Source organism: Molossus molossus, unplaced genomic scaffold, assembly GCF_014108415.1.
Source record: "Molossus molossus isolate mMolMol1 unplaced genomic scaffold, mMolMol1.p scaffold_m16_p_51, whole genome shotgun sequence".
Taxonomy (NCBI): Eukaryota; Metazoa; Chordata; class Mammalia; order Chiroptera; family Molossidae; genus Molossus; species Molossus molossus.
This window is the reverse complement of record NW_023425390.1, coordinates 52,598-63,710: the sequence shown is the minus strand read 5'-3', so window position 1 is coordinate 63,710 and position 11,113 is coordinate 52,598. Positions and strand designations below refer to the sequence as shown.

The following is an 11,113-nucleotide window of genomic DNA, read 5'->3' as shown; positions in this document are numbered from 1 at the left end:
CTCCTACACAGAATTCGGCACTGGACTTGGGATCTGCCCCACCCACTGTCATTTCCTTTGTACCCACCATTACCAGGCTGTCACTGTTTTTCTCTTGTATAACCCCGTGTTCTCGCCTCACCCCTCCACCACCCTGCATTTTCAATCATTCCACTGAGTCTAGAGGATGCTTCTCCTGCCAGGAGGCCCAGAGGCAGACACCCTGTCCCCTGAGGCCAAGCCTTGTCCTCTCCAGTCAGGCCACCCACACAGGACACCCTGGATGAGCTGAGAATCCCTCACCCCATTGTCTGACCACTTCAGGGGTCCCTGACCCAGTGGGGAGCAGAAGAGATGGGAAGGGTGCTTGGGAGTGGAGAGCTGTGTGCTCCCAGGAGCAGTGGGCAGAATCCCTGTCAGTCTGGAAGCAGGGACTGAAGGGTCACCTGTGGATGCACAGCACCCCTGACACCCCGCATCCTTCCCCCTCTCGGGTCCCCTCTCTAAGGAGCATCGTAGATCCGAGTGAGGAGACAGCAGCCCCCAGAGCATTTTCAGCCAAAACCATCTTTATTCAAAATTGACACAATGTCCCCAAGGTGCTGCTCCTACCCCTCCCCCAGACCCACCCCCACCCTAACAATCCTGCCCCCCTCCCTGCCGCCACCCTCCATGTCAGGAGAACAGCCAGGATCAGCCCTGGGATGAGAAGGAGCTCTTGGCTCCTCTGGGGGACAGCCAGGTCACGTCTAGTCTGGGCCCCCCGGGGGCCTGGCAGCGGGAGGAACACCCCGCAGCTACATCCTGGCTGCAGTGCCGCTTCGCCCAACCCCCAGGGACAGACTGGTCACTCTTTCTCTTCTGAGGCTGTGAGGAGCTACCCAGCCCCAGAGCCAATGCTGGCCTCCCAGAGACCCCGAGCTCTGCCCCTGGGAGGGGGGTCTTCTCAGCATGGACCAGGCCTCCACCCAGAGCTCGCTTCCTGGACTTGGAAGCTGAGGGTGGAGCCTGGCTGAGGCCTAGTGTCCGAAAGAACCGGGACTGGGCAGCTCCCCGGGGCCCCCGAGCTCCAGGGCAGACACGGCCCGAGGCAGGGACAGGACTCAGGGACAGCACACAGGGCAGCAGGCTCTTAGGAGAGGCCGAGAGGAAGGCCAGGCTGGGGAGGTCCCCCTCATCCTCCCTGGACCTGTCCACTGGCCTGCGAGGCTCCCTAACAAGAGGGGGCTCTCTGGGAATGGAGGCCTCCCTGGGATTGAGTCCAGAATAGGTGCTCCCGTGACCCTGTGGAGTCAAGGGGAACATTGAGCCCGGGGTGGTGGGTGCTCTGAACTCCTAAAGACACAGCCAAAGCAATAAGTTTCGACAGGTGAGCATCTGTTAGATGATGCCTATGACGGTCTCTGATGCAACTTTTTTGTGTCCTCGTTCCGTTCTCCTCCTGGCTCCCCCGAGGCTGAGTGCGCCAGCCCCTCCAAATAGTCCATGGTGTCCATGTACTCTTGCACGGCCTCAGGGGGGATGCCATTGGGTGACTCGGTCTCCCCTGGCTGCTGCAGTGGGTGGGCACACTGGGTGCTGGGAGTGTTCGCTGGGCAGAGAGGGAAGAGGAAGGAGCGTGAGGGGATAACGCTTCCACCTCCCGAGCATGTGAAGGGGAGGGCAGTGTTTGGGGGGCATTCACATGGGTGCAGCCAGGTCAGGACCACCTGAAGCCCTGGGACCCTGTGAGGGGAGAGGACGGAGGGAGCATGCAAGACAGTCACGTGTGAGGACATGTCTAGCCACCGATTCTCCAAGGGTCCCCCTTCAGCCCACTTCTCAGCACACTGTATGTTGGGGCCTTTGGCAGGGAGATAGGAGAGGGGTTATGAGAGGTGACCAGGTCCAGACCCCATGGCGACAAAGGGCAGCTGAGGCCCCAGCTTTCATGGTGTTTCAGTTGAAAGACCAAAGCATCCTTGAAGGAAAAGGACCAATAGGGTGGGGACAGTGACCTGACCTGGGTCCCTCTTGTCTTTCTCCCTGGGCTCCTGTGGGAACGTCCTGGCGTACCTGGCTGTGGGCTCACCACTGGCGTGGGGAACCCTGAGGATCAGGTCTCGGTGGGGCTGGAGGAGGCTGACCCTGTGCCCCCTTCATCAACTGCAACTTCTGAGTCTGCAGGTCCTCCTCCGCCTGAAACTCCATGAACCTGGGGGAGAGGGAGACACAAGCTGTGCTGAGAAGGAGGCACCCAGAGCCCAGCAAAGGCAGCAGTAATGGGGGGTGGGGGGTGGGAGAGCAAGGGCCTTGGGGCTGTCAGGGCCAAGGCAGCGAGCAGGCAGGAGGCTGCCTGGTGGGAACATTCCCAGCACAGCCTCTCTGGCTGCAGTCTGACCCCACTGGGCTTGGCACGTTCACCCCCACCTGTCCTGAGCCGTCATGTCCAACCATGGATGGGTCAAGATGAGAGGAGGGTGGAGCTCCCAGGGGATGTAGGGCAGAGGAACCAGATCTGAAGGTGAGGAAAGGCTTCCAGAGAAGGGAAGAGCCTCTGGCCTGTGGGGAACCTGTGCTGACCAACAGCCCTCTTCCCTACATCCTCTCTGCTGAGCACCACCACAGCTGGACCCTGCCCTGCACTCAGCACCCCTCAACCCTGCTGCGATCACCCCCTTAACCCTGACTGCGTTCAGCAACCAACCCAAAGCTGTGGGGACCAAGCACCCTGACTCACTTTGCTGCCATGTCGTAGTAGGTCATCCGGTCAAAGTTGCTTGTGCGCTGCCATTCCTGCACGGCCTGCCCAATTCCCTCCTCCAACGTCATGGTGGGCTTCAGGCGGGACAGGGACCGGAGCACTTGCCTGTAATTCCTCAGGGTCAGTCACAGGCTACAGCCTGCACTCCACCCTCCTGACCACCCGGCTCTGAAGAGCACATGTTCCCACCCCACCCAGCATCACTGAGCACCGACAGTGGGGAGGAGGTGTCTGCGCATAGACAACCTTCCCAGCTCCTGCTGTTACTGCCTCACATTCACACCAGACATGAACCTGGACTGGAGGCAGACTGTCCACTTGCACCCTAGAGCTGGACATCAGCCTCAGCCCTCCTGCCAGGACCCCAGGATCAGCCAGCCTGCATGTCCCTCCCACGTTCCTCTTGGATGGGAAGCTCCAGGGGGGCCCCGTGCCCTGCCCAGTGCACTCACAGGAGAAAGCAGGAAAGAGCTTCCGCATCCGGACTCTGGGGAAGGTGCCCCCGGGCCAGGGCCTTGAAGAGCTGCCAACGTCGGAAGTCCTCATACAGAATCTTGGGGTTACAGGAATCATCCGGCGAGGCCTTGGGCTGGGACGTGGCCAGGCCACCCTCCCTGGAAGGCCTATGCGGCTATGGCCCAGCATTCACTGGGGGGATGATGGGAGCCAGCTGGGCAGCTGCTGGTGGAGCTGGAGGAGGAAGGCCGGGACACCAGCCTTTCTTGCCTGCCTGGGTGTTTCCAAAAGCCGAGGCAGGCATGATCCTCTCCACTGCTGAGGCTTCCCAGATAAGGGGTGCAGGACACACACCCCCACTGATGGCAGTGCACTCACAGGAGAAAGCAGGAAAGAGCTTCCCCATCAGGACTCTGGGGACATAGGAATACATATATCTTTTAGAATTATTGTTTTGGTTTTTCTGGGTAAACAACCAGAAGTAGGATTGCTGGGTACTATGGTAGTTCTAGTTCTATTTTTTTGAGGATCTTCCATAATGTTTTCCATAGTGGACGCACCAGTTTGCAACCCCAGTAACAGTACAGGAAATGGGTCTCTGCACGTTCTTAATTTAGCCATTCTGACCAGTGTGAACTGATATCTCGTTGTTTTCATTTGCATTTCTCTAATGGTGAGTGACATGGAGCATCTTTTTATATGTCTGTTGTCCATCTCAATGTCTTCTGTGGAGAAATGTCTATTCAGGTCTTCTGCCTATTTTTTATTTGGTCTGTCTTCTTTGTGCTAAGTTGTATGACTTCCTTATATATTTTGGATATTAACTTCTTATCAGATATAACATTGGCAAATATCTTCTCCCATTCAGTAGGTGTCTTTTCATTTTGTTGATGGTTTTCTTTTCTGTGCAAAAACCTTTTAGTTTAGCCCTGGCCAGTTTGGCTCAGTGGTTAGAGCATCGGCCTGCGGTCCAGGGAGACCCGGGTTCGGTTCCTGCTAAGGGCATGTACCTCGGTTGCAGTTTGTCCCCGACCCTGGTTGGTTGTGCAGGTGGCGACCACTCGATGTGTCTCTTTCACATCGATGTTTCTCTCTCTCTCTGTTCCTCTTTCTCCCTCCCACTCTACCTGAATAAAAAATGGAAAAATGTCCTCGGGTGAGGATCATAAAAACAACAACAACAACAACAACAAAAACCTTTTAGTTTAATGTAGTCTCATTTGTTTACTTTATATTTTTTTCTCTTGCCCAAATACACATATGCAAAAAATATTACTAAGAATAATATCAGAGCGTTTAGGACCTATGTTTTCTTCTACAAGTGTCATGGTTATGGGTCTTACATATAAGTTTTTAATCCATTCTGAGTTTATCTTTTTATATATCGGTCAAGTATTCCTAACACCATTCATTAACCAGACTGTCTTTAACCTATTGAATATTCTTTTTTTTTTTCTCAAATCTTTATTGTTGGATATAATATGTATTACAGATGTTCCACATTTTTCCCCCATTGACCCCCTCCTCCCCACTCCCGCCCCCCTCCCACCTTTTCCCACACTATTGTCTGTGTCCATTGGTTATGCACATGAGTTCTTTGGTTTATTTCTTCCCACTGCCCCAACCCCTTTCCCTTTGAGGTTTGTCAGTCTAGCAATGAATTTGTGCTTCTTAATCCCTTCACCTTTTTCACCCATTCCCCCAACCCCCTTCCCAACTGGCAACCAACAAAATGTTCTCTGTATCTATGAGAATGTTTCTGTTCTTCCTGTTCATTTTGTTTGTAGATTCCATTGTTGATAGATATGTATTCATTGCCATTTTGTTTGTTCATACATTTTATCTTTTTCCTCAAAAAGACCCTTCATCATTTCATATAATAACGGTTTGGTAGTGATGAACTCCTTTAACTTTTTCTTGTCTGGGAAAGTTTTTATATGTCCATCAATTCTAAATGACAGCTTTGCAGGATAGAATAATCTTGGTTGTAGGTTCTGGGTTTTCATCACTCTGAATATTTCTTGCCACTCCCTTCTGGCCTGCAAAGTTTCTTTTGAGAAATCAGCTGACAGCCTAATGGGAACTCCCTTGTAGGTAACTAGCTGCCTTTGTCTTGATGCTTTTAAGATTCTCTCTTTGTCTTAAACCTTTTGCATTTTGATGATGATGTGTCTTGGTGTGTGCCTCTTGGGGTTCATCTTGTTTGGGACTCTCTCTGCTTCCTGGACTTGTATGTCTGTTTCCTTCACCAAGTTAGGAAACTTTTCTGCCATTATTGTTTCAAACAGGTTTTCGATTTCTTGTTCTCTCTCTTCTCCTTCGGGCACCCCCAAGATGCGAATGTTGGCACACTTGAAGTTGTCCCAGAGGCTCCTTACACTATCCTCATTTTTTTTGGATTCTTTTTTCTTTTTGCTGTTCTGATTGGGGATTTTTTGCTTCCTTATATTCCAAATCGATGGTTTGCTCCTTGGATTTACATACTCTATTATTGAAGCTGTGTAAATTATTCTTTATTTCAGTTAATGCCTCCTTCAATTCTAACTGTGTATCCAGGATTTCTAACTGGTCCTTTTTTATGCTCTTGAGGCCCTCCCTAAGTTCACTGAGGTTCTCACTAAGTTCATTGAGCATCCTTATAAGCAGTATTTTGAACTCAGTATCTGTTAGGTTGCTTATCTCCCTTTTGCTTAGTTCTTTTATTGGGGTTCTGTTCTGTTCTTTCATTTGGGACCTGTTTCTTTGTATCCTCATTTTGGCTGCCTCCCTGTGTTTGTTTCTGTGTATTACTTAATGAGAGGTATGGGGCTCGCTGAGACCCGATGCTGCTCGTTTGAAAGAATTTAGGAAAAACCTGAAGCAGGATCCAAGACCGGCCAATCCTATGGTTAAGCAAGTGGCAACAGCTTGGGTGGGCTTGAAAGTTGGGTGGGGCGGGGCGGGGCCTCAGGGAGTCAGCAGGGCGGGGCTACCAGTGTGAGCCAGGTTGCTGGGGTCCCAGTTATGGCTTCTGTCTGCCGCCCCCGGGAATGGCTCACCAAAGGAACAAAGGCCTATGACAGCACGTTTGTCCCCGAGGAAGCCCCCTCTCCAGCCCTTGCTCCAGTGCCAAACAGCTCAGTTCTTCCCTGTATGTCTCTGGCGCCCCTCGAGCTGCCTCCCCTCCGAGCTTAGAGGGAGAGAGTCGGTAAGTCCGTGTGCGGGCCCTTTAAGGAGCTGCCTGGGGCTCCAGCCGCTTCAGCTTCCCTGAGCCTCAGTTTCTGCTAGTTTTTCCAGCCAGAAGTTATGGGGACTTCTCTTTCTGGCACTGGAAACCTGAACGGGGCACCTGGTGTGGGACGGGGACCCCTCAGTCCTCAGGAAGGACCTTCCCAGCCGCGGGAGCCTCCTGATTTTTATCCGCCACACGTGGGTGTGGGACCAGCCCGTCGCGCCGCCCGTCCTACCAGTCTGGATGTGGCTGCTTTTTTTTTTTAATTCCGTAGTTGTACGACTTCCATTCAGCTTGATTTCAGGCGGTTTTGAATGATGGTTGTTCTGTAGTTTAGTTGTAACTTTGATGTGGTTGTGGGAGGACGCGATACCGCGTTTACCTACCCGCCATCTTGACCGGAAGTCCACAGCAATCATTTCTGGGTTTCCCGGGTCTCTATTGAATATTCTTGCCTCCATTTCCATGTATTTATTGACCAATATAAGGCATGAGTTTAATTCTGAAATTTTTCTTTGGTTACATTGATCTGTGCATCTGTTTTAATTATTTATTATTTATTTTTGTTACAGACATTTCTCCTTTTTCACCCATTGACACCTTCCTCCCCCTCCCTTTCCCCAGCTTTGTTGTCCATGTCTTTTTGTCATGCATACATACACATAAGTTCTGTGGTTTATCTCTTCCCCCACACCCCCTCTTGTGGGGATTATTAGTCTGTACCCTACTTCCACCTTGAGTCTACCCTGTTCTTCAGACTGTTATGTTCATTATATTCCACAATTAAATGAGATCATATGATACTTGCCTTTCTCTGTTTGGCTTGTTTCACTTAGGATAATACTTTCCAGGTCCCTCCATGTCGTCTCAAAGGTTAAGAGATCTTTCTTTCTTACAGCTGCGTAGTACTCCATTGTGTATATGTACCACAGCTTTTTTATCCATTCGTCGACTGATGGACACTTGGGCTATTTCCAGATCTTAGTGATTGTAAATAGTGCCGCTATGAACATGGGGTACATATATTCTTTCTGATTGGTGTTCAGGCTTCTTAGAGTATATTCCTAGAAGTGGGATCACTGGGTTAAATGGAAATTCAATTTTTAATTCTTTGAGGAAATACCATAGTGTTTCCATAGTGGCTGCACCAGTCTGCATTCCCACCAGCAGTGTACTAGAGTGTCCTTTTCTCCACACCCTCGCCAGTACTTGTTCATGTGTTCATGAGCTTCTGGCCCATCTTGGCCCATACTGGTCTCAGTACAGGATTCAGAACTGCATTAGAATCAAAGTTCATTTGTTTGTTTGTTTGTTTATTTATTTATCTTCATCCGAGGACATTCTTGCATTTATCCTCAGATATAGTGGGAGGAATGGAGAGAGAGAAACATTGATTCAAGAGAGACACATTGAGTGATTGCCTCTCACATGATCCCCACTAGGGCGGGGACAAACTGCAACCAAGATACGCGCCTTCACTGGGAACCGAACACGGGACTCTCCAGTCTGCGGGCCGACGCTCTAACTGCTGAGCCAAACCAGCCAGGGCAGTGTTCAGTTTAATTTCCTGTAAAATGGAGACAATAATTGTTTTTACCTCATTGGCTAATGAGAACAGTAGGTGAGACAGGACATTAAGGGCCTAAAACTGGATGGATCTCAATGTGAGCTTAGTACTGGGGTCTGGATTCTCATTACCTTTTAATTTTGTGTGATTAGAGCCCTTAAGGTACAGACACACTCCTGTCTACTGTCATTGTGTGGAAATAACACGTAAGTGGAAGTCAAGAGGAATCACTTCTGCTATTTCTAGTGTGCGCTCCTCTGAGAAAGCAGAAGTGAAAATTACAAAAAAATGCTTCTCCCTGCTTCCATCTATTGTGCATCTTAAGAGTAACATCTGAGAAAAGATCAGCAGGAAAAGGACCTCTCTGTTGCCATTTAGTTAGTGTGCATCCTGCAAATTACACCTGTGTGCTGGTCACCAGTAAAGCTCTTCTTTGCTGCTGTCTAGTGAGTGGCTTGGGAATAATACCTGAGTGGAGGAACCCAGGTTATGTTCTCCTCTGCCATCTAGTGAGCATCTTGGGAATAACACCTAAGTAGCATCACCAGAAAAAATACTCTCAAATGACTTCTGTTTGAATAAAGAACATGTTGTACCCCAAATAAGGTCTTCTGTGCCCTGGAAACAGCCCACGGAAACATGGAGTTCTCGAGCTGAATCCTGCTGTATAATTTGGTGCAGTTTGAACCAATGCCTTCTCTCCTGATTCTTATAAATGTATGCTTTATGCACCCTCCTCTCTTCCCTACCTACCTTCCCCAGGGAATTTCTCAAGGAACAGTGTGCTTAGAGAGCCTCTGTATGTCACCACATCTGGGGAGAGTTGGGTGCAAACCAAAGATTTATTTTGAATGTAAAATGCAGCCCAAAAGAACCAGACAGAAAAAACAAAAACAAAACAAACGCCACATCTGATAGCAGAGAAGTTGGGTATGGAAAACCACAGAAAGGCCCTCAGGTTTCAGATGGTAGCCTGCAGAGACAGCTAAGGAGGCAGAGTGTGAGGGGGTCCTGGGCTCTGGCCTTGGGTGGGAACTGAAGATCCTTTCAAAATAATCCCAGGTACTGCATTTGCGGGAGGAGCTGAACACTAGGCTTCTTGGGAAGCTTTGCTGGGATGACACTCCCCTACAAAAGGCTCGTGGAATTTTCACATTATAGACTGAGTACAGGAGTTCTTCTTGATAAGGGAAAAGCAAACTGCTGGCCTCGGGCTGAAGGGCCTTCAGGAAATCCTTGGTTTCCAACACCTTGGGTGAGCACTGCTAAACTCACTAAGACGGAAAAAAAGTATACAAAGACAATAATTTTAACTGTTTTCTCAGCTCCTGGGGTGCATAAAATTAGAGATGACATCATTGTAGGGCACAGTCATTACCTCAGAAGGCTCCAGGAAGTACAGTTCAGCGAAAGGGTAAGGGGTTAATACTGACTTCTGCCTGTTGTCGTGGGCCCTACTCATTGAGCTCCACCTACAATGTCTTGATGAAGGGGCATCAGCCCTGGCTACCAAAAGCGCCAGCGAAGTTGTCCATGTCCAGGCCCAGACCATGACCGCACCAAGTCTTCAGTCAGATAGTCTAGTGAGGACCGAAATGAAAGTAGAGGAGCCCAAGGAAGCCGGGCCGCAGTCCAGAGCTCAGATTCCCCTCTAGATAGGGTCGTTTTCTCTGCATTATCCTCAGGCCTATGAGTGGTTGAGGATTCTGGACACAGACCTGGGTGTGAATTCTGGGTGGCTGAGTCCTGATCCCTTCTAGGCATGAGTCATTCTAGAATCTCCCTGACATGAGCATGGCCTGGGGTGAGGGTGTGGGTAGACACAAGGGTAGTGATGACAATGTGGACTTCTTTAGGTTGGAAGCCTTAACATCTCAGCCTTATCTGCATTGAGCTGCTGTGTTTGAGGGTACTGTATGCTTGTCATGATGAGTTCAGTTACCAAAAGGAAGACTAAGCTTTCCCAAAGCTATACATCAATTCTCAGTCTATGAGTCTTTGTCCTCCCTAGGGCCACTCCCCTTCCGCAGATCCCTGAGGCTTCCTCGGGGCATGGCTGTGGTTCCCTCAGAGCAGGTTTCCCTGTCTCCTAACCATGCCAGGGTGCCAGGGCTCAACCCTGCAGTAAGGCTGGAGGTAAAGGAGAGACTGGTTTGGAAACTTTGCTGGCCCCAATATCCCTCTCTGGATCCTCTCCTCCTACGCCAGGCCGTCCCCATGGTTCCAGCTGTGTGTCTACATCTTGCTCTTGAGTCCATCCTCCCCTTTCTTCGCCACCACACCATGTCTGCTCCTGCAGGTTCTTCTCAGAGTGCTTAGTTTGTTTGTTTTAACACTTTACCAAAGCCACTTTCACCATGATCCCTGCTCCCATCTCCCCAGCAGGATCATACTCCTTCTTCATTGTTTCCAGAGCAATTTGTCTACATCTCTAGACGAATCTTCCACTGTCTGCCCTGCATATTCTGTGATGCTAGATATAAAGATGAACGAGTCAGGTCACTTTGCAGGAGTTAACAGTCTCTTGAGGAACAAAGGCATAAAAACACTAAAGTTTAGAGCCAGCAATATTAGGAGGAGTTGGGGATCTTGTAAGTTAATCAGAAGGTCTATAATTTGATCATACACCAAATATTGTTGATGGAATGAGTAAAATAATATGCGTTATTTTATGTATTTCTTTTCCTCATAGGAATATAGCATTTGCATTTAAGAAATACCAATTATTTTAAAAGAACTACTTACTGTAGAACAATTTTTTGTCATTGTCTTTTCTTAATAAATTGTAAAGGTACAGAATGCTGTCACATGTAGATTTGTGAGATGTTGGGCTATTTAAAGAAGATTTCTCCTTGTACAGGTTCTGAATGCTTTCTTTTTTTATTGTTGACAGATCTCAAGCCCACCCTGGACCAACCCTCCCCTCAAGCCTGAAACACCAATCAAAAAGAATATATGTACCCCTATGTTCATAGCAGTACTATTTACAATCACTAAAAAAAACAAAAAACAAAAACAACCTCCCTGGAAACCAATAAAAATGAACACAAAACAACACAACATCTATGGGGCACAGCGAAAGCAGCCCTGCAAGAGAAGTTCATAGTACTATAGGCCTACCTTAAGAAACAAGAAAATTGTCTAATTAACTATCTGA

The 11,113-nt window shown here is 49.1% G+C and overlaps 1 protein-coding gene across 1 annotated transcript in view; it reads right to left on the bottom strand.

The window, feature by feature from the left end:
• Positions 1–1,370: 1,370 nt before the first annotated feature.
• Positions 1,371–11,113, bottom strand: part of LOC118618077 (homeobox protein BarH-like 1) — a 33,240-nt gene continuing 23,497 nt past the window's right edge. Inside the window, 4 exon segments of the mRNA XM_036243979.1 lie at positions 1,371–1,570; positions 2,106–2,173; positions 2,699–2,827; positions 3,175–3,311. Coding sequence (XP_036099872.1) covers positions 1,371–1,570; positions 2,106–2,173; positions 2,699–2,827; positions 3,175–3,311 — 534 coding nt within the window.